This window comes from Myotis daubentonii, chromosome 2 (genome assembly GCF_963259705.1).
Source record: "Myotis daubentonii chromosome 2, mMyoDau2.1, whole genome shotgun sequence".
In the NCBI taxonomy this organism is placed as follows: Eukaryota; Metazoa; Chordata; class Mammalia; order Chiroptera; family Vespertilionidae; genus Myotis; species Myotis daubentonii.
The window spans coordinates 136,504,759-136,529,431 of record NC_081841.1 but is presented as its reverse complement, the minus strand read 5'-3'; the positions used below and the strand labels follow the sequence as shown (position 1 = coordinate 136,529,431).

Genomic DNA, 24,673 nt, shown 5'->3' with positions numbered 1-24,673 from the left:
ACAAAAATGAAAAATAGTGACCATTAACATCACAAAGGTACTATTACTACTGATAAGCTATTTTCTTTGCCCTTTATGGCTTTCATAGGGCCTCCCTATGCACCATCCCACTTGGCCCTTATGATATCCTTCCATTTTTAACTCACAAACCTGCTTCTACCCCTACAACTGCACCAAATGGCTCTTGTTAAAGTCACCAGTGCCTTCCCCCATTGCAATCTTTTTACTTGACCTTTCATAAGAAATCATTCCTGCTGGCTACTACATGGATGATATATATGGCTTGGTTCCCAAAATGTCACACATTTTTGTTTTCCGTCTAATTTTTTTGGCTGTTTCTCCTCCTCAACATCCTTTACTGACTTATGTCCTTCTTTCTAAAAGTTAAATGCTAAAATTTTTCAAAGCCTACTCCCACACTCTCCTCTTTCTCTGTTCTCCTTATGCCTGTTCCCTCATGGCCATAGTGCCAATCCTGTTCTACCTGCTGTTGAACACAGATATCGCTATATGTATAAATGTGTGGCTCACACTTCTGTCACTCAGACACATATACCCACCTTTCTTCTTCATATCACCACTTAGATGTCTTGTGAGAGCTCAAACCTGAGATGTACAAATCTGAATTTGTGACTGTCCCCTTTATTTGCTCCTCCTATGTTTCTCATTTCATGCAATACAACCACCATTTACTCAGTTGCTTAAGATAAAACTTGGATTCATCTCTAATCCCTTTTCTCTCATCTAATCAGGAAGTCCTAAGTCCTCTACCTGAAAAATGTATCACAAATCATTGTATTCTCTCTAGCTTTACTACCATCCCCTAGTCAAAGCCTCACCCCTTGCTTATCTGGACTTGCATGGCCTCTTTACTCATTCCCTCGCTTTCATTCCCACTGATCCTTAAAATTCATTCTCTTTGTTAATTCTGATTCCATCATGGAACACTTCTGTTGAGTGAATGAACAAAAACAAACAAACAAATAAACAAATAAACTTCAGTTAACCTTAAAATTAAGCCAAACTCTTTCCCAGGACAGCCAAGGCCTCTAACCACCTCTTCAAACCCTTCTAACAGTCTCCACTCGCCCACCAAACTGGCCCTCTAGTTGATCTTCAAGTAAGTCAAGCTCCTTCTGCCTTGAGTGTCCTTTCATACATTCTTCCTCCCACTCTTTCCAGAGCTGGCTCCCTCCCATCCCCAGGATCTCAGCTTGAATTTTGTCTCCACAGAGAACCTTTTCCTGATTATGTGAAGAACCATGGCAGATTTTCCCCTTTATGCTCTGTCATTGCAACATCCTATTATTTACTTCATAGTAATAATTATAATTTTTAATGATATACTTATTAATTTGCTCACTATTTGTCTTCACCATCAGAGTATGAGCTGAGCAAGAAATAATTTTAGTTCTTCACACTGAAAGCTAGTCAACAAATATGGAAGGAAGAAAGGAAGGGAGGTAGGATGAGAGGGAGGGATGTAGTAGAGGGAGAAAGGGAGGATAAAAGGAGGGAAAGATGGATATTGTCAAACTATGACAATAGAAATACTATGGCATCCCTAAAAGTGTGTATGGCAGAGGTATAATATTAATTCGAAAATCCATTTGTTTTTCTTCGAAATAAAATTTCACTTTCGATATTTTCTGTACATTTTGGCTTGCTTTATCTATACACATTAAAATATGCTTTTCCTTAAAAGCTGTAATTTCTTTACAAATTTGTGTTTTCATTCAAAGTGTAAAATGAATGACTCTACTAAGAAGTATTTTAAAGAAATCCCTTTCTGTGTTCTTTTTTCTGTCCTTAGACCAAAAAATACTAATGCAAGGTTGCTAGAATGGATAGCCATTATAAGTTGGTACCAGAGTTTGAGGCAAACTCAGGCACAGCTCTGCAGGTATTTCTGATATTTTGAATTAGTCATTATAAGTAATTCAGGTGGATCACAAAGATTAAGAAAAATAATATGAGGCATTGTATGTTTTTGAATTGCTGATGGAAAAATAATTTTTAGCTAAAACACAGCAGTAGTTCCCTTGACATGCATTTGGCTGGAAGTACAAGTATCTGGGAACAAGTAACTTACATGTTCTTTGAGCTGCCAGCTGTGGACTTCAGTAGGAAAGGTAAGCAACTTCTGCCATGAGCATGGGAATAGTATTAAGACACATTTGCCAAAAGGAGGATATCACCAAGTTTTAAATGAAATATTGTATCTGAAATTGCTTAGAAAAATTAAACACTAAGTACCGATGAGAAATTACTATCTAAAGTCCTCTCTAACTCCCAAGTCTTATTATTTCTACTGCGTTGGTAATATCAATGGATACCACATTACAATAAATTCTTAATCATCCATACTTCAGTTATTTTTTTTGCCCCAAGTCTTGTTTTCAGATTCTCATTAACAATTGGAACAAGCATGGCCTTATTTACTTTTCCTTGCTAAACACCGGGCCCAGCAGGAGGCCATTTAAAACAGACCACTGAGTGTATGCATCCAAGGAAGGAGCCAGGCACACAGACTGTCCAGGTGTGGCACAGAGGCTGTGGCTCTTACCCGCAGTTCAAACATGGGCTTGAGTACAGCAAGAGCTTTGCAAAGGAGATAAGAGGAAATGTACATCTCTGGTTCCTTCTTACTCATATTTTTACAGAGCTCCTAATTTTCTTTAAGGAACTCTAAATTCAAAAACCAGATATAGCCACAATGAAGGCAATTAAAAATAAAAACAAGCAAGGCTACGTATTTAGAATTTTAGGTGGTCTGTACCGTATTTTCCAATGATGGGAAAAACTGGAATACAAAATGCTCTGCTCACACCCTTCTTAAGAGTGCATGAACTGAGACCCTCCAGTTTCTAGCATCTTCACTGATGCTCATTTTATATTTGCCCTTACTCAGCAGGAATAACCACTGCTGTGTCAAAGGCCTTGAAATGAGCAGTAATATGTCCTTCCTTCTCTTATAACTTGATTCTTCAAAGACTAGAAAGACTTAAGTTCCTCACCACGATTCTCCCATTTCACTCACACGGCTACCTGTATGATGAACTCTGCAGGTGCTCTCTGGATCTATTAGGGCAAATACACAAACAAACAAAAACACAACCACCACCAAAAAGATTATCTTAATTATAGAGATACTCTTCCAGTGGCTCCTGCTGAAAGCTCCTCTCTTGCTTTATTTAAGGCATTAACTGGGTGCCGTCCACTCTAGCATTGTGCGTAGTAATGTCTTATGATTTGATTTTTATGATTTTCCTAAATCACAGAATTTCAGTGCTTTAAGGGAACCTGACACCCTCATTTGGCAGGTGGGTATAGCAAAGCCCTTGAAATCCGTGTGACTAGGCCCTGGTCCCTTAGCCACCATGTGACAGAGCAGAGAAGGAATAACCATGTGTCTTGTCTCTGGCGCTCTGCTTCCTCCTTTGTTGCTGATTGGCTTTTTCTGTACCTCCGTGCCCTTCTGTCTTCGCTGGTCAGTCAGGGCCTGCTGCACACGCTGGGCTCTTCCCCCTGCTCCTATGGAGACTCTGGCCTGCCCCTCTCCTGGCCCAGTCCCAGCAAGATGACACAGAAATCCAGACAAGGATGAAATCATCGTCTTCCTCTATTATTTTTCTAAATTGCTTTTTTCCTACCCATGACTAGGCAGTATTTTCTCACAGCTGGGGATGAACAAATTCAAAAGATGTTCTCAAATACATGGTTTCCAAGAGAGAGGCCACTAAGTTTTGAAAATACGAAATGAACATTTTTGAGTGATTTCACAGCTCATGGAAATGTCTCTGGTTAGAACCTCATCAGCAATGATTCACTCTGTGAGAAGATCCCCTGTGGAGACTTTAGTCACCTCATGTTAGGGCGTCGAGGCCTGGTTTTCCTGCTGGGATGGAATACATGACTAGGAAGCATTAACTGATGGAGGCCACAGAGTCCCATCCCGTGAAGTGAGGAATATTTTTTTAAAGATGCCCTTATGGTCTGAAAGATTTATGAATGTGAAGACTACAGTATTTCGCCTTCCCCTTAAGGATAAAGTGTCCCTTTGCCCCACAAGCATAAACTTTCAGAAGTGAAGCTTCAAGGTCAAAATGTTTCTTCTATGGCAGCAAGCAAATGTCCTTGATGAGGAGGAAAATATAGCTGATTACAGTTCAAGCTTGTGTGTCTTGATGTCCAGGACATCCTTTTCCAAGATAGAACCTGATTAAATGAGATTTTACCGATTGCTTGAGCATAGTAGATACTTAACATATGCTTTTTACATTTGCATCTGCAGTTACCTTTTAGGTACTTTTTGCTTTAGGCTCAGCTGCTTTTACAAAACAGTTTCAGTTGTAAAACTGCATTGTAGGTAAGACTACAGAAATGCAGCATGGGGCAAGCTTCCCGACCCATCCCCAAGCCAAATGGGCTGTTTTTGTTGCTGTTGTCACTTCCCACCAGCTCAGCCTCTGAAGGAGGTAACTGACATCACTTAAGTCAGCTTTAGGGAGCCGCAGCCTTAGGCTTCAGTTGTAGTCTCCAGGACCTCGTGTTTTTGAAGGTCTGAAATCTACAGTCCAGGACCAGTTGACCAGTGACTTATGGAAAACACTGAGTAATGCTGTCGCAGAGCTACAGCTGACGGGCAGGCCCTGGGTGCAGTGGACGCCTCCCGTGGCTTCTGGAAGGGAATGCTTGGCACTGCTCCTAGAACAGGGAAAAGTCCGGACAAAGGAATCGTTTTTCACAGGAGCCAAGTCTTTCCTTTTTCTTCCTTTAAAATAGGGAGTCATCTAAAGTCCCCCTACTCCCCTTCCCTATTCCTTCTTAAACCCTTCAGGGATAGCAAAGAAAACGAAAATGCTTGTGTTCCTCCAGTATGTCCCACACTTTATGTGACCAATTCTGAAAGCTGCAATCATTCTCTGATATTGATATTATCTCCCTCTTTACAGACAAACTCAGAGAAGTGAAATTTATATGCTACATTCCACAGAAGAAAAAATAACTATATTTCAGAAGACTATATAATATTATGTAAGCATTTGAAAAGGACTTTCATTATATAACCTCTCTAGCCAACAAGGATATATAGACTGTGGTCACCCATGAAAAGTTACTTGCGGAGCCTTGATTTGGTTTAAGTGATGTCCATGACCTTGTGTGCTACACAGTACAGGCCGAAGCAAACATTTTTTTGGAAACAATTTTCTCCAAATTCTCTTATCTCTAGAAACACTATAGACATACACATCGTAAACGCAGCATTAGAATGACACCCCAGGAGGATCTTTGTGTCCCCAGAACCTTGGCAATGCCTGACACATCGTAGGTGCTCCATGTTCCAGTCCCCTGTGGACATAGCTAGGCCCTCTACTCCATAATCTCCTTCTGGACTTCCATCAGCCCTCTAGATGGACTCCCAGACTCCTTTCTTGCCATTCTTCAGTCCAGCCCTATAAAACAACTCAAGTAATTAAAACACAATTAAGTCAGTTAGAGCTTACTTCTCCACTTATAATCTTTCCAAACTCTGCAAACAATATCTGTCCTCTTTACTGTGGCAGGCATGATCTGGCCCCAGCCAATCTACTAGCCTCACCCCACCCAGGCCCTCTTGCCCTCATATACCACCTTTTACTTCCTTAAAGGAGCCACGCTTCTATCATGTCAGGCCTTTATGCAGAGCATTTCTGCTTTTAGAATTATCTTCCCAAATTACCCTTTTCTTCCTGCTCTTCCCGCCTGCCACCTGGATAACTATCATTTATCTTTTGGGTCTTAGCCTAAATATTGTCTCTTCAGAGAAGCTTTTTTTTTTAATTTCATTTATTTAATTTTTTTAGAGGAAAGGAGAGGGAGAGAGAGATAGAAACATCAATAATGAGAGAGAATCATTGATCGGCCGCCTCCTGCATGTCCCCTACTGGGGATTGAGCCCACAACCCGGGTATGTGCCCTGACCGGGAATCAAACCATGACCTCCAGTTCATAGATTGATGCTCAACCACTGAGCCATGCCAGCAGGGCCAGAGGAGCCTTTTCTGAGCCCCCTCCAGCGCCTCCTAGCTATGTTATGCCTCCCCATCCCTCTTTTGTAATACCCCACAATTATAATTAAATAATCATCTGCACAGTTATTTGAATAACATCTGTTTCTTTAGAAATATGTATTCTCCACAGGAGTATCACCTGTCTGTTGTGTAAATTGCTATTTCTCTAGTGCCTTGTAAAATACACTGTATATTTTGAACCTCCAGTAACACTTTGGTGAATGAATAAATATACCAATGTACTTGTCCTAATGTCCTGGGGAAAAAAGGGTAAATAACTCTGGAAAGTGTAACGGAACTGTCAAGAATACAGGAAATCAGGTACATAAATTGTGAAACATAAGTCAACAGCCTATTTGTTTTCTGACACTTGATAATGAGAAATCTTTCAACAAATGGAAAATAAAAACAAAAGAGGACTCTGAGCATTATCTTATAGAGAGCTCAACAGCTATAAACCAGGCTATCTACATCCCCTGAATCACTCCAGTGTCAGTGTATGTCACCATTAATATCTGAGGGGACTGAAGAAAGGAACTTTGCTGGTTTGAGTATCATTTTCATTTTAAAAACAAGTATGTGGGATGGTTTATCAACAGACAGTCCATCTAAATATCTGTGAGCTGATGAAATGATTTCAGTGTAGAATCCTAGATTATATTTGTTTTATCTAGGACTTTTTTTTCCCCTCAGTTCAGACCTTGCAGCCCAGCAATGGAAAGGAATCTAGTGGGATAAAAGAGAGGATGTAGAGAAAAAAAATATGTGGAGACACAACTGGAGGTTGGGCTGACACTTTAGTGAGCAGCTAGGGGTCTATTTCTAATTTCACAGCAAAAGTGTTGCTAGGGGAGAAAGGCACACAGTGTCAGTGACTACCCGCATGCTGAGGCTGTTAAAGTTGCATCTACATCCACCCTTCTTTTGTGAGTCCTAGAACCTAAATGTGACTGCCTACCGCATGTTTTCTTTCAACTGGCTATTCAAATTCAACACATCCAAAAAGAAACCACCTTCCCCAACCCTTTTATTTCTTCTAGGCTTCCTCATCTCAGTAAAAGACCCCACCACTTACACAATTTCCAAAGCGAGAAACCCAGGAGTCATTGTAGGTTCTCCACTCTCTTTACATTCTGTGTGGACTCATTCATTAATTCCTGCTGTTTCTATAATTCAGTGTCTCACAGGTCCCTTCACTTCTCTCCACCTCCATTGCCATGATCATTATTGCCATTACTGCCATTATTTTCTCTTATCTGAGTAACTGCTACTGCCCCCATCCCATCTCCTTGCGACCAACCTTTCCACACTCCCATTAGTTATCTGCAGGACTTACAAAAGTGCTTGGTAAAAATACAGCTCTAATCATACTACTCCCCTGCTTAACACTCTCCAGTGACATCCTACAGCACCTTTATCTGTTAGTGGCAGAACCACTTATCATGTTGATTTGTATTTTGCTTATTTACCCTTCTCTATATCTCCCAGTAGACTCTAAAACATGAAAGTAAGGTGTATGTCTCATATTCCTGTGTTCAGCACAACATCTGGCTCAATAAATCCCAGTTAAAAGAGTGATGCTTTAGGAGATGACAGAATTTAACAAATGCCTCTTCAAATCTGGCATATTAAAGAGGATCAAGGTGTTCCTGGGAGGATTAAACAACCCAAGAAGGAAACTAGAAAAAATATTCAAGGAAGCAGAGAGGAATAAAAATGCATCAGTGAATGGGAGAGGGTAACGGGGAGACTGTAACTCATGTTAACCTCCCCCTCCCCCCATGAGTTACAAAGCTAACCTCTCCTCCGAGTGGCCGGGCACAGAGGCAGTGATAGTAAATTCAGGGCTTCTGAAGAAGAAACAGCAAGGTATGAGCCAAAGGACAATTCAGAGCGTTCACATCTACAAGATATTCTTTTCTTGGCTCCATGCTGGTCCCTGATAAGGCATGTGGCACTGTTTTGTTTATAGCCTTTCATAGCTAACAGGGAGGTGTGATGCTTGTTCAGAACACGTATTTGAAATGTAACAAATGGCATGCTTAGAAACTTGGGGTAAAAGATGTGTCAACTTAAAGTCAATAACAACTAAGGGGGAATTGCTGACATTAGGGAAAAAAAATTTTCAAAAAGTTTAGAGACAAGCAAGGTATAATCTCATGGCCAGGGTATTATCCAGAAAGCATTACCGTTCCCATGCATGCCTGGACAAGAAAGTTAAAACCTGGAGACTGAGCTGCTTTTCAACTCTTCCAGTTGATGATTATAACTTTGGAAAAGAAGCCAGGGTATATAGGAAGGGAGCAGCTGGTTCCACAGATGGTTTCAAAACTCAGGATGCAATATTCTGGATGTCAGCTTATGACCCCAGAGGTTGGGGGCTCCTGGAAAGTGAGAGTGCAGGTCATAGAAAACTGGGAGGGCTTCAGGCAACCCCCGACCACAACAGGGTTATTTTAAAATGTGAGATTATGGAGTGACACTGTTCAGTGAAAACACAAACAAACAAAATTGTAAACTAGATCACAGGGAAGATATCACTTATGGCAGAGAAAGATAGATGGTACTGGAAAAGCATCTCCACTGCTGGTGGGAAAATTTGGTAGATGGCTATATTCTAGTATCTCCTGAGATGCTAACATATTTTTTTAAAAGGCTGACTTAAGTTTGGGGAATCCTACATACTAGATATGACTTTGGAAACTACACTTTGCACATTAGCATAGTAAAGGCTCCGAGGAAACACACAAAGACAGCAAATTGCTTGAGTTAAACACAAAGTTTACCACGGCTGTTAGACCACGTAAATGCTTATATGACATCTGCCCTACCTAACAACAACTGTGGGACACAGATGTTCCCACAGAGCAGTTTAGAAAACCTGGATCTACACTCTGGACCCCGAGAAAGAAGATGCCTGCTAAGAAGAGCTCCTGGTGGCTAATTGGCTAAAATTTAAAAAACAGAATCCAGCAGCCATTTCTACACAGGGGCCTCTCATGAAAACCGCACTTCAGTGAGAAGCCTGCACTGAACTGCCTGCCTGCACTGTTTCTGCCAGCTGACCCAGCCTTTATAAAGGAGTTTCGGAATCCTATTTCAATCAATAGGATTGAGGTGGTCTCCATCCAATCAGAGCTACACTGACCACTCAGAGCAGTTCTATTCTGACCAATCAGGAGAGTGCCTTTTGCATCAATCAAACTTCAAGGATTTGGAGTCCTAGTTTGCATGAGGACAAACCAATCAGCAACCAGGGGCAGAACCTTTATCTTTATAAGTCAGCTCCCCTCTGGCTCTGGGAGTGTGCTTTCCCTTTCCACCCAAGACTAAAAACTGTTTCCCTGGCTGGAGCTGAAACACCAAAGATGAAACACCAGAGATGTCTCACGCAGCAGAGCAGAGCAAACCGGCATAGGGCAGAGCAGACCTGTACAGAACAGAGGGAGCAGAGCAGAGCAGAGCTATCTAGCTGGAGAGGGGCCTGGTCCCAGGGCCTCCTAACAGCCAAGCTGTTTTCACAGCTGTGCTGAATCACAATTAAGCGGTTTGCACTGAGTAAAGTTTCCTTCTCCACTGAACCTCAAATTGGGGAAGCCTATTGATGTTGAATTGATGCCAACAGCCATAAATTGATAATGCCAATGCACAAAATAATAAGAACAAATCAACAACAATAAAAATAATTCTACAAAACGAAAAGTATGGGGAATAAAATAAACACAAAACAATAACATAGAAGGGAAATATTATCTTACAGATAAGCCAAGACTTTGGAGTACGGGATTTAATATAATGATATATTTTGGATAAAATAAACAAACTCAACGTAATGATCTCAAGTAGTACTGCATATTGAAGAAAGTAAAAGGGAAGTTCCTGAAAGTGGAAATGGGATTGTAGTTGGGGAACATCTGGATGATGAAGTGGGAGGAAAATGGAAGAGGTGGAATTGTGGGAGCTTACAATTACAGCTCAGAAAGGCATGTAATAAGTGATCTGAGGTCCTGAAAAATCACTTTGCTAAAATCAGAGGATATGAAACTATACATCTTGCTTTGGGAATAATTTTATTAAACAGAAGAAGTAGTAAGAAATGGGTTTAGTGTCAGTTTAATTTTAACTAATAGGGGAAGAGTAGTTGGTCATTTAGAAATATCAGAAACTTTGAGAAAAAGCCAAGTGCTCATAAAATCCAGCCTCTCCATAATCCTGTCAGAAATATTTTAGAGGAGATTTCTTGGAAGGAAGGTTACACTAAATAATCTTAAAATCCCTTCTGAGACATTAAAGACGGCCTCTAACATTCTACAGCCAGACTGAAGAATTCCAGAGGTGGTGGTATGAAAACTGAGAGAGAAGCAACACTCTGCAGCTCTCTGACTATGCTGGAAAAAAACTAACAGCTGTATTTTATGCAATTTACCATATTTAAATCTAACAATAGTCCCATGAAAGAGATACAATCATCATTGTACAGAAAAGATGAAATGCTTTTATAGGCTTGACGAAATTAAGGTCTCCAAAGAAATTTGGCTAGTCAGAGGGGAAAAAATGGAATCAGCTTACATGTAAAATTAGAATAATTAAATAAAGTAGGAAATATTTATTCAACAGAGTTTTATAATTTTTAAATATAAAACTGTAAAATGGAAAATAATTTAGAATAAGGTATTAAAATGCATATAGAAAATCTTATATCTAATGTGATTAAAATATTTGTACAGGAAAAAAAAAGCCTGTAAGAAAATACATGAACACTAATAAAATAAAACAGAGCCTGACCCTGAGATACTGCATACCCTGCTGCTGGCAGCCAGCCCTGAGAACAAAGCGAAGTTGGAAGATAAAGAAGGGATTCTTAGGAAGACCATGAAAGGCAGTTTGGCTAATAAGGAGATACAGAACGTAATTCAGGACAGATATGGTAAATCTTCTATAATGAGTAGGGCTGTAATCCTTTACATGGTAAGTTGCTGAGAAAAGCATGAATTGGTCATGGTTAAAATGTCAGAAGACTCAAAATAATAAGAAAAAAATAATGAATTGTTGAGGTGTGGCTCACTCTGGAAGCCACCCAACATTTTCTGAGAGAAGTGGGAGGTGGAGACAAAAGTAAAGTAATTTCTGTTACATGAATATTTCAATTATGTGGATAGAAAATGAGGAAGAATGTGGGTAGAAAAATACAAATCTTTATTCTCAAGTTGTTAGAAGGAACTATCTACCTAAATTAGCTTTGGGAAAAAGGAGTCTGAATAAACACACATTTAAGCATCAGAAATGTCATTCATGTGCATATACACACATCCCATAGCAGGCTAATCTTCAATTGTATGACTTTTATAACATTTTGGAGAATTTTATAAATATCTTAAGTATAATGTTTTATAACTCAATTTTTGACTTTCCTTTTGCTGTCTCTCACTTTCCCCATCTCCCATCCTCTCTTGTGTTCATTCTTGTTATACTTAAGAATTTTATATATTTTTATGTATGTGTATATGTATACATATGTGTGTACATATATGTACACATAAGCATAAAAATATGTATAATTTACTATAGCTAGTTTAGACTTTCACATCTATGGCCAATATTGACCCCCAAAAAAAAGAAAAAAAAGAAAGAAAGAAAGAAACTAAATGCTTAGTCAATTCAGCACAAACTACACAGGCCTGTAGGCATGGAACGTAGTATTATAATTGACTGTCACCTCTCTATTGCACATTCTGAAGGGCAAGGACCATGCCTGTTTTGTTTACTGCTGGCGTCCCTGCACCAGGATAGTGTCTTAATAAATATGTGTTGAATGAATGAAGGAATGAAGGAAGGAGTGAATACATACAAATCCTATGTATCTTTCCAGACAGCTCAACTCCCATCTTCCTGATAACATCTTCCTCAGAGCCTCAGTAATATATCTTTCTGAAAATTACTACATTCCTAGTATGAACCACTACTTAACAACTGATTCTACACATTATATTTATGCTGGGTTTTGTTGTTGTTGCTGTGTTTTTCAATTTAGGGAGACATGCTCCTCAAGGACACTTGTATAGGTATATCTTTTATTTCTCAAAGCTCTTGTGAGAGGGCACATAGAAAATCTCAATAAACATGTATCAAAGTAAGTGATGACTTCCTGCTTTGTGACATTTCTAAACATTTTCCCTATTGAATGCATTCTATTTTGATTCCAAAGTGTGGTGGAAAGAAAAGGTGGAACTGAATGGATTTCTAGCTCTGCCACTTCAATGCTGGAAAAGTAACCTGAACTTTGTTCCTCTGCTTCCCTGTTTTTAAAATGAGAACATTAACAAGAGCAACGACAATAAGTATCCATCTGTGTCAAAGAGAAGACTGTGGATTCAAGTGGCTTAAGGCATGTGACAGAGTTTTGCAAATTGCAAAGCAAATCTTAGCCCTCTGTTTACCAATTTTTAAAAATATGGAGTTGATGTTGCAATGCTGCAGATGATAGATGCTGCATACGGCCTTTTTTCTGAGAACGGCTATTAGGCAAAAGAGCAAGGTGATGAGGAAAAGAATCTCAAGCACAACCTGCCAAACATGCCCCAGTCATAAATCACTGGCCATGCTCAACACTTGCGTGCGGAGAGATTACTGGGCACCTGTCACCTCCACCCTTTGGCACTGCTGCTTCAAACCCAGGAGAGAGCTTACCAGACACAAGCTGCTGTCCAGGCAACCCCACGGGAACCATGCCCAGATTATTCATGGCGGTGGCCCAGGCTGTGGGATCTGTCACCGACATGTTGAGCTGGGTTGTGTCTATCGCTATACTCCCCAAACCATCCGCGGCTGCAGGAAAAAAATAAACAATGACTGAGAGTCAATAGGCAAGGGTATTTGTTTTAAAGGAAACTACGTTTCCAGAGATGTGCAGCTTCATTTAGCATTTTCCCAGACCACAGAAAAACAAAGCACATAATCTACAGCAATGTTTCCTTCAGCCATAAGTATAAAGAGTTTCCGAATACATTCTGGGAGGAAACTTAATGACATGTAGTTTATATTATACACAGAATGCCATTAAGAAAGTACTTCTGGAAAAACGAAGAATCGCTTTCTTCTCCTAGTGAAACAACATCAGTTCAGTTCCAAGGTTTCCAGACAAAGCAGGAATACTCTCATGGTAACACAAGTCAATTGGCTTGGTAGATGGAAAATACATAAATTCTGGAGCAGGCACACCTTCCAACTAATAGAATCTCTAGAATAGTTGTAACTCATGAAAATGGTCCTGACTGAACTTATTGTTACCTTGTAACAGATTTCCTCCTTTACAAACTCTTTACAGCATTGCATTAAGAAAATGTGACTTCTCCAAAATATTTCTTATAAGCAAGCTTTCACTAAAGCAAAATAAACAAATAAATGGTACTACAAATAGCACAGAGCTAAAACAACAACAATATATACACACCACAAAATATGTCAAACTTGACTTAATGTTCTTTGATGTTCACTTGTTCCACAGCCTGATTTCTTTAAGGATCTCAGGTTCTGGGTTCCATGCATAGTTTCATGCCTGGGCAAGCTTTCCACTAAGAACTCAAAAATGCTTGTGTCCTGGGCTGGCCACCGACATTTACCTGCAGCCATCATCTGAGGAAGCCGTTGGGGACACTGGGTGATGCTTTCAAGGCCACCAGCATCTACTACTGAATTACGAGCATCCTGCGGGGCAGGAGCACTTTGAAGGCTGAGTGCAGGGTCCCCACGGAGATCATCAGATTCTGCAAAAAGGGAAAAGGAGTGAAAACCATAATAGTAAACTGAGGGAGCCTTCTAAAGAAAAACTGTCTATTCAAAAACAACCAACAAAGAACAACATCTAATCACAGGCACGGAAGTAGAGCTGTCTCCTGGGTTGGCTTCAGAGCCCTCTGCGAAGGTGGGTCAACTCTGAACCCAGCTAGGGCCAATGCTGGCTGAATAAACAGCCCATCTGCAGTGAGCGCCTGGCCCCCTACTGAAGAGACTTCACAAATGGGGCTTATCAGTCCCTGCACAGCCTCTTCCACACACTACACATCAATGGAGAGGGCAGGCTCAGAGCTAAGTATGATTTTTTTAAGTTAAAAAATTAACTGATGTTATTTTGGAAGACAGTCATCTGTGAAATATATTCAGAGAGGAAGAAAAAGTATGGAAGAGGGAGAAAAAAAGCAAGAATCTATTCACCATGAGACTGGTAAAGGAGTGCGCCCAAACTACAGTAGTCAGGAAAGGCCAAAGGAAATAATGGTATGCTGCTCATGAAAGAACATCTAGAGCGTGTGGAGGCAGCAAAGGAAAAACATTTGTCTTTTTAAGTCTATGGAAAGATAAATTTAACTGGTCACAATTTATATATAATAAAATCTAATTTTAATATGTATAAAATTAGATTTTTCAAAGCACATTTCTAACAAAAACAAATAACAATAAAACATTAAATAAAGTTGCAAAGGGGCCATCTACATCACACTCTTTATAAAATTCTATGCCTTCTCTGCATTCTTAAAAATGCAAAAACATAACATTCATACATATTTTCAGTGCACTTGCACCAATCCAAAACTGGATGGTAAAACATGCTGCACTTAGATGAGCGATGTGAGAAGTTTGACTTTTAAGTAGCTTTAATCTAACAATTGAACTTAAATAATTATTTTTATTTAGGTATAAATTTAGAAAATTTTTAAAACCATGTTTCTGTTAATGGATATTCTAGCATTATATGTTTGAGAAAGGCCTTTGATGTAAGAACAGGGAAAAGGCCCTTCTTTTTCCTTGCTGTGGCCTTGCACAATTTATGAAAAGCACTTGGTAATTAAACCCCAAGACTGTTAGCTCCTCTGATTCAAACAGCCCCTCTGTTCAAACTGCAAGACAAGATAAGTTACTCTCAAGGCTACATTCTTGCATACCCCTCCTCCCCACTGTTTTTACAACTCAGGGATAATTAGCACCAGGGAGTCTGTAGTTAGTAGAAAGTTCCCTTCCTCTTTTCCCTTCAAACAAGCCTCTTTCGAGTTCTTCATAACTTTTGCTGTAAGCATGTTTTATAGGCTTGGCAAATATACTGATAAGCCTCCTGCCTAGGACACCTCCTTAGGTCTCAGCCCCAAACCTTCCTCCCTTCCTTATCACATAGCAATCGCAGCTGTTACCCTTTAAAGGATGAAGCTGCCTTTTGATTCTTGCCCCTGTATTTATTAGCAATGCACAGACCGTTTCCCTTTGGGGAAAGTAAAATAAACTCCCTCTCTAGCATCTATCTCTTCTCTCAGTTGTGAATTCTTTCACAGTTCGCATCACCTGCCAAACCCTATATGGTCTGTTAGTCAGTGTATCTAGTGTGAAGTTTGGACCTTTTATGGCACCCTCTTTTATTTCTTTGATTCTTCCATGCAAGAAACAGTAACCCTTTGAATATGAAACTGTCTAAGAACAAATTGTTGACAATTGAGAATACATTTAATTTAAATGGAAGCTTAAGTTTCAATATCTCAAGGATATGTGGACAATAAGCAAATTGTTTCCATGCTCTCCACAAATCTCTAGCCCTCAACTAGAGGAGCCTAAGAGATAGTGGAAAATTTTTTCCATCAGACAAGAGATCCGCACCATATAAAATAAATTCAGTGACATAAATATGTAGCTAACTAAAATGTCTGCCCTTTAGCTATCCACATACCAGCAATATTTCTGTGATGAAACCAAACCTCAAAGCAATTTTTTTCTGTTTACCTCCAACCATTTCAGAATACCAAAGCAGAGTCTGGCTAGAATGTGTCCATTCTTCTCCTCAAATGGGCATGTAGTGGAGTCCTTTCAGATGATCAGAAAGTCACTATTTATCTTACTTATCTCCCCAAATGAAGTTTCGTTGACTGGCTTCCTTGTAGCTCAGGTTATCCCCAATGGGCAATATTCACAATTTTTTTTTCCTGTATAGTGAATCTCAGTTCTGGACCACTCTATCAGAGAACATCTCTTTACTTTGTAGGCTTTATGACTGTGCCTGACCAGCCTTACCTTGCGTTGCCTTTTTGATCCAATGTTTTAGAGATGATATTCGCTTTCCTTGGCTCTGTAAATGTCTGCCCCAGTAGTAGTTTTCACCTTAGTGATTATGGCTTCTACCCATCTTCACATTGTTCATGCCCATCTTAACAAACTGCTACTGTTTCATAAAAAAAGCATTGGCAAGATGTGGTTTGTAAACCTGGATTTATTCCCACCCAATGAGAAGCTTTGAATTTCAATTTATTGCACCTCTTCAATCTACCAATCCAATGGTTTGAATGACACACAACTTCATGTGGCTACAATGTACTTAGAATGGTGACTCTAAAGTAAGTTCTATCACATCTTAGGCATTCCCAATAGTATCAGGGATGCCATGTAATTCTTTTAAAAAATAAAATTGAGGAGATTACTCAGCTTGCAAGAAAGGTGATATTTTCAATTAATTACTATCTAGTATGAGAGCTATTTTTGTTCTCTGCTAACATCTATTGTTCCTATTGAATACCTGCCTCCTCAAATGATTCAAGATCATAACGCCTAATTTATCATTCAAATCAATTTCTCTGCCTTAGTTTTCATATTTATAAACCATAGAAAAATTAATATTTTTAGAGAATCTTTATGAGTTTATTTGAGCCAAACTGATGACATATGCTAGGGAACAAGATCTCAAATGCTCCAGAAAATAACAGTTTTGTAGCTCCTTTTATGCACTTGAAATTAAGGAAGATTGGAGAAATGAAGGCAGGGTTTGGGATTATAGGATAGTTAACAAGGGCATGTGCTCTCTTAAGAGTTAATAGTCCCTTTGACGTGTATTACTTCTAGTATTTCAAAAGTGTTACCCGAGATCAGTGGTCGGCAAACTCATTAGTTAGCAGAGCCAAATATCAACAGTACAACGACTGAAATTTCTTTTGAGAGCCAAAATTTTTAAACTAAGCTTTGTTATTAACTTAATTAGGGTACTCCTAAGGCTTAGGAAGAGCCACATTCAAGGGGCCAAAGAGCCGCATGTGGCTAGCGAGCCGCAGTTTGCCGACCATGGCCCTAGATGCACAAGAACAATGGACAGGTTGGCCTGGGATGTGACTACCCACCATAACCTGCCTGGTTAGGAATTAATGCTCAGATCACCCTGTGAGGTTACTCTCCATAGAACCCCTTTTTTTCACCCATAGTTCTCCCTTTTGGTCATACATCAGTCCAAAGGGTGCACTGATGACCAATTTTTTGGTCAGACATTGTGGTCTCACTGCACTAAGAAGCCACATTCATAAGAAGTCTCAGTATTGACATTTTGTTTACCATTGGGAATGGGGTAATATTATAACTATGGGATCTGAGTTGAGGGCAAATTTTCCCAAAAAGGGAAAGGCAGGTCTTATGGCCTTCATTACAAAAACCACTCTGAACCATTTCTATCCTATCAACTACATGATCCAAGTCCTGCTGTATTTGCCATCTACTGTAACAGAAAGATTAATATCCTTAATGATATTTATTTACACACAGAGATGTGGGTAGTTAAAAATTATAGCAAATAAAGCACTTGGAATATAGCAGGTGATAATTATTTTATTTGGAAGTGTAGTGTTCCCATTAAGGTACCCTGGGATCTTTGTGTTCTGCTGGATAATTATGTAATTAATTCTAAAACAGTGAATAACACTTGATATTTCTAAAAGTAAGCATTGCCCTAGTTTTCTGTGCCACACCTAAATTGTAGAAGCATGTCTTCATTTTCCACAATTCCTTTATAAAATAATATAATGTAATTTAAAAGATGTATGAATTTTTCTACCTAAGTTTTTTGTGTGTGTTTTTTTGTGTTTTTTTGCCCATGCAACTACAAAACCTTTCATGAAACTCATAACCAATTGTGCAACTGGCTTTTAGTGAAGTAAGATTTTCACAATCAGATGTACAAAGGCCAAAGTTTTGTCTAGGAATCACCTAAAATTTAACTTGTTTTTTGTTAAGGTATATTCAAGTACAAAGCTTCATGCTCAATTTTATAACTGTTCAATGAGATATATTTATGCTCAGAATTTCATGGAGCTATATCAATAAGGCAAATAGTTTTTGAAACTCACTAAACCTATAAAAATACTATTTAGCCTTAAAAATGGCACAGGCTTCTCCCATCCTTTATAACACAACTCTTTCCAACTTTGTTCAACATTTATAGGTCCCAAGGAAACACACACACACACACACACACACACACACACACACACACACTAATAAAACTCATCCGTAATTGTCCACAAAACATAGATTCATAATGAAAGGGGGTGGAGAGGAGTTCAGATTTATTAATGTCTTGTTAAAGTCGATTCCAAAGAAAATTTTTCATTTGGCATATGAAATATGCTTATTTTATAAAAATTATTCATTAGCATTATCATATATGTATTGTAAAAAGAAAAATATATATTCTGAAAGTTCTACTTTCTTCTTCTATCACTAAGAAAATATCTCACTTTGCTCATATTATCAGTAGGCTACTCTATTGAACTTATGAAAATGTTACATAGTTCAAAGCAATATAGAATATTGTTAAATAGATGTTACTTATGTATTCACTTCATAATTTTTAAGCAGCTGTCTATGATTAATAATGGGAACATTTTTTTTTCTTCCCGTAATGGCAAATTAAGTTATTCATACCAACTCTGCCATTGAGGAACAACTAGAAAAGCTTAATGTCTTTCAGCAGTTTTATATAATTCCCTCTGTTATCTTTCCAAACTCTAAAAGATCCCAAGGACAAGCTGTACTAGTAATTACCGTAGGGGATTACGAAGCAGGCTTCTAAGGAGAACATGTTCTGTTAACTGCTGGATCTTTTGTTTTACAAACCTAGGAGGTGAGTGAATCTGCAACTTTTGAGGCAGAGTGGAATTGCTCTGCAAAATGTGGTAAAAGAGGGAACTAAGTATAAATACTTTGATGGGAAAGAAAGAAGGGATCTTTGGTGGCCATCCAGGGAAAAGGGGACTCCAGAGAACGGAAATGATTTAGGCAGATTTTCAGGTGGTTCCCTAGAAAGTACACTATGTAAATCTTTCCCCTGCCCCTTCCACAAAATGTCATGAAGTCTACATTGGTAGGGGTGTTTTGGGGAGAAAGCTTGAAGAGGATTATGAAAAGGCAGCTGAAAATGAAGATTACCTAAGGTACTACAACATAAAGCATGATAAAGTTTTCAAGTCTGTTAAATATAGTCATGCACCTTATTGACAACATTTTGCAAGGATGCCATGAAATTCTTTACAAAAAAATAATGGTCGATGATAGAGCACATGTATGACAGTGGTATAGCTTATAAGACCAGGTGTGTAGTAGACTATACCATCTAGGTTTGTGTATGTGCATTCTATGATATTCGTAACAATGACAAAATCACCTAATGGCTCATTTCTCATGACATAGACCCAACGTTAAGCAGTGTATAACTGTATACTGGAAGTTGGTTATTAGTGATGAAAAATCTCCTTATTAATGGTAAAGAAAAGAATTAAGATTTTGAAGAAGAGATTTAGAATAGATTAGATTTTATGAGATATTGCATTTTATAGGGAATTTCTAATGAGAGAATTATAAAGTAAGAACATTAGATCTAATAAAGCTAAAAAAATCCTTCTTGGTGTTAGAGAGAAAAGTCAGCTTTAGGAAATGGTATGAGCAGAGGATGGAACCAGGCAGAGATCAATTCAGTCAGGGCTGAACCAGACAGTGCTTTATGTCAAAGTCTGAAATCAAAAGGTCTTCTTTAACACCTGACCTGTTACCTTTATACTTATAAAATCCCCAAACTCTTCAAAAATGTCATGAATTGACACACATCACAGCACAGTAACCTGAGGAGAGATGCCATTCCTGTTCCATGTAGTTTTCAGTTTATTGTTCAAGACAAGAAGACAAAGGAACTATGTACTCCCTCCTCTGCGCTCTCATAGCACTCCGCGCCTTTCTCTACACCAGCATTTGTAACTTCATGTTCTAATTTCATGTTTATGTCCCTAATAAACAACAAGATTAGAATGATTAAGGAAACAAGTCACCTTTGCATACCCAGCTGCTAGCACAGGATCTGGAATGTGCTTTCTCTTTTCCTATAAGTTTATAAAAAATATTAAAATTATATAGAAATTACATGTATATGCATACATATATATGTTTTCAAATGAATTTAAGCATAGAAGGAAGAAGGAAAAGTAAAAAAGGAAAATAAAAGGGAAAGAGGAATTATTGAAGGAACAAAGGGTCCAATCCCAAAGGTTGGAAGTTTGAAAACTAAAAAACTCAAAACGGGGAAATGCTGTCGGAGACTAGAACATAGATGAATTTAAAATTTAAAAAAATACAAAAACTTAGATTTAAACAAAAAGTTAGATCTTTCCAGATAAACTTTTGGTGAGTTTAACAGGGTCATTCTCTGAGATCTAAGAGCCCACACCTCCCTGGCAGCCAATGTAGGGTCATATGCAGGTTACAGTGATGTTCTCCTTTTGTGAGATTTCTTACAGCTGCTCATGGAATGAGCCGAAATCTATAAATAAGGGCATCTCCAGACCCATTAGGCAGTGCATTAGTGTAACAATGGGATAATGTGTACAGTGCTTAAGAAGTGAAATCATTGGAAGAAAGGAAAAGTTTCAATTGGCATGCATCACAGAGGATCAAAAGCAGATCTGGTCATTTCTCAAACACAAAATGCCATTAAGAGTCTATGATTACATCCTCCACTTTTCCACCTTATCTAGCAGCCAATTTTATTCTACAAATCACTGTTCTATCTTAGGAAGAAAATGGATACTGACTGAATGGTAAGGTTTTACCCATGTCTTCAAAGAACTCAATGTGGAGAGAGAATGAAAGGGAACAGAAGTTCTCCCTCTGAAATCACGCAATCAAACAAAACAACCAACTTTGCCAAAGAGACAACTCAACCAGGATAGTAAATAAAGCCAATTATCTTTTGATACAAAGAAAAATACAATTTGGATTACTTACATAAGTATAGAGCAGTGACAGAGGTAAAATTGTTTTGTTTTCAGGAAACCTGTGCTTTTAAAAAATTACTCTTTATATGTTTAAATTGAACATAATAATAAAAGAGAAAGTTTGAGATCTTAGAAATAAAGTACTTCCCTTTCCATTAAAAACAGAAAAGAAAACAAGGCTGGATGTTATTATGGTATATGTAATTTCAGAGTCTTTTAATAGATAACATTTAAAATATAGGGCCTTCCACATTTAGACTCTTTCAAATTTTCTGAGGACAATATTACACTTGAAGATTATTTATGAAGTATGTAATGAGTCAGCTCATTCCTCTCATTAATGGAAATCTATCAAGCACATATACAATATGTGATCCTATGCTGTTTTCCACCTTCCAAAATACACCTATTACAGGAAAAAGTTATCATTGCTGACTCTGCTGTGAATTATTAAAGAAAGCAATCTAATCTGTAAACATAAGCCTGCATTCTTTAAAGCTAGAAAAGTCTCACTTTAAGCAAAGGTTTTCTAAGTCCCTGAGGATTCAGGACAAACACTCAGGTTCAAAAACATCAATGTTCGAGCCTTAGAGTTCATCAATTCCAACTTCTCAAAGATACAGAAATCACAAACTATGTCTGACAGGCAACTATTTCAAAATAGCCTTACAGTTCAGAAATTCTTCCTTCAGCTGAGCCCTTCTCTAGAGAGTAAGAGATTTGAGCTCTGCCCTTGAATCCTACTTCTGCAGTGATGTGTGGCCTTGGTAACATAATTCGTCTATCCCCTGAATAGGGATATGAAGGTCTAATTGCAAGCTAACTAAGTCACATACAAGTAAATAAGGACATATAAGAGGGTTCTTGCTTCTACTCAATCAAGAGTTGTGTTTTTTTCCTGTTTGCATTCTCTGTTCTCTTCAAATCCCCATTCAAAAAAGTTCTACAGAATAGACAAAGTAAACAGAATGCTGCAGCTACATAAAAGCTTCACTTGAAATGGCAAAGCCATGAACTCCGGAGAAAGAGCAGCCCAGAGACCAGAGCAAGGAGTCCTTTTGAGAAAGGGGACAACATATTTGAAACACACTGCAGGTGATGTCAGGCTTCAAGAGAGGTGAATTCAGCCCTGACCAGTTTGGCTCAGTGGATAGAGCGTCAGTCTGTGACTGAAGGGTCCCAGGTTCGATTCCAGTCAAGGGCATTTACCTTGGTTGCGGGCACATCCCCAGTCGGGGGTGTGCAGGAGGCAGCTGATCAATGTTTCTCTCTCATTGATGTTTCTAGCTCTCTATCCCTCTCCCTTCCTCTCTGTAAAAAATCAATAAAATATATTTAAAAAAAGAGAGGTGAATTCTATAAACCACAAACACCACAACAAATCAAATAACAAATTTGTATGCATGCATAGTGTAGAAAGACATATCGGCACACACTGGTCTTTTCAGCCACACTTACATACAGAAAGCAATTTCTATAAATTTTGTTTTCTTATATAAGGGAAAGCAGACAATATAAAATTTTCTTATTTGTGCTGTTTTGTACATTTTTTTTTGTTCTGTACTCATTTTACACCTTGACCCAACCATGGAAAACATATTAAGCTACAAGGTGGAACATTTTAATTGTAGTGGGTGAATAACTGACCCTTAAATGGCTGCAAACTCTGGTAAATGAATCATCTATTTCCCACAAAACCCTGATTAGAGCTCTTTCATCTATGGAAATTTACCTGCAATAAAACCCAGATCAGCCCACATCCAGCCTGAGCCAGTTGCTCATCCTGTTTAACATTTCTCCTAGTAGGGTCACGAAGAACATGTTAGTTACTCTTTAAACTAATGTGCTCTTAATGAAGCCATTTCGACATGATGAATAAAGCATTAGCTCTGTGGTCATGGTCGCCCAAGGCTTTACAGACTTAGCAGGCCACCCCACCTCCTAGGAGTTGCCCCGGGCTAGAGACCTTGTTTTCTCTTTCCCTAAATGACCACCAACATGCTCCGTAACCAGTGGGCTCCCTGGGACGGTTGGTTTTGCTCTGAGGAACTCACAGGTGTGATCATGTTATGCAAGTGAGTTCCTCAGGAGAGGGGTATTGCGGCACAGTGCCTGAGGGAAATGCATGTGCAGTGCAATGCCCAATTGGAAAGTTCTAGCCTGGCAAGAAGCATTCTGTGGAAACAGGTCAAACCTCTGGTGCCACTGGCTGTTTTCAGCAAGATTCAACTGGAAGTGCTCAGACAAGCAGATGGCTTGTGGGGCCCAAAATTTCTTGAGGCTTGGGTGAAGGTGGTTCTAGCGCCAAGGACATTCATGATTCAGAAGCTAATAGGAAGAGTGTCCTGGTTCTTTCTTGGTGAAAATGTTTATGCTTTAGCTGTTTTGGAGGTCAGGCCTTACCATCAGAAGTAAGGCTTGTCTACATACAGTGGTCCCAGCAAGGCTTACAACACCGAACACCTCCATGGAGGTTCCTGCTCCCCAAAGAGGAAGGTGTAAAATAAATGCTGATGGGAAGGTTCCAGCACTGGAAAAGGTTGAAGATCGCTGTAAATACTGCTGCTACAGCTATAACTCCTTCTGCACTCCTTTTCTATCTTGGTTATAGACTTCCATATAAAAGTGAAAATGTGCTGCTCTCTACCCCACCTTCTCCCATGTTAACTCATTCTTCCCATCAGTAGGAGACAATATTTGCCTCTTAAAAAATGTCATATAGAAATCCTTTCCTAGAAGGGAGGGTTAAGCTTCTCAAATAGAATCTGTTTCTACTCCAATCTTCCAGACCAAGGACTCATTGGCCCCTGGGAAAGTAGCCCATTTTTCTAACCATGGTTGTATCAACAACTAGACCCATATGACAGGAAGTCTATAAACATGTTGGAGAGCTGAAAATGTTGTGGCAACAAAACATGAGTTATCAAAAACAAATGATTATTTAATAAAATTCTTATAAGTTTTGTATCATGACAGCTTTTCTAATTATCAAATTTAATACTCATGTTGACATTATTATAGTTGAATATCATTTGTAAGTGGGGCTTTCTCACTTTGTAAATAATTCCTGAGTCTGAACAATTTTGGAGAAATCGGAGCTTGTTTTAAATAAAAGGAGTAATTTGTAGGCAAATAATTTCAAGAGCAAAATTATAAAAATCTTGTCCAAACGTCCTTTAAACAAAATTAAACAAATGTCAATGTAAGTGCGTTCCACACGTTTGATATGTGTGGCGAAGTCTGCAAAATTAAAGCTGCTGCTGCCTGAGCCCACGGAGGCTACACGGCTGGTCTGAGGCACCGTCCGTGTCCTTCCTGCCGGCTGCACGTGGGATAAACAAATCTCTCATTCCCCCCAAATTCGCCAAACTTGGGTCAAGTGCTATCCTAGTTATTTATTCATAGATTACTTACAAATTATCAGGGGAAGGTGGAGAAGCAAGCAAAAAATTGACCCTAAAGAACACAGACGTGAAAGAAAAACATCTGGCCAATGGTACCAAATGTAATTTCATGTTAGCTTAGTGTAATCATATTTATTTATGGTTTTATTATTTATAAAAA

The 24,673-nt window shown here is 38.8% G+C and overlaps 1 protein-coding gene across 5 annotated transcripts in view; it reads right to left on the bottom strand.

Moving 5' to 3' along the window:
• Nucleotides 1-24,673, bottom strand: part of ENOX1 (ecto-NOX disulfide-thiol exchanger 1) — a 611,845-nt gene that overhangs the window by 209,815 nt on the left and 377,357 nt on the right. For all 5 annotated transcript variants that reach the window (XM_059684703.1, XM_059684702.1, XM_059684704.1 and 2 more), the window contains 2 exons: nucleotides 13,673-13,816; nucleotides 12,741-12,878 (listed from right to left, as the gene is read on the bottom strand). In XM_059684703.1, the coding sequence (XP_059540686.1) occupies nucleotides 12,741-12,878; nucleotides 13,673-13,685 (151 nt within the window). In that variant the 5' untranslated portion in view covers nucleotides 13,686-13,816. The remainder of the gene's footprint in view (nucleotides 1-12,740; nucleotides 12,879-13,672; nucleotides 13,817-24,673) is intronic.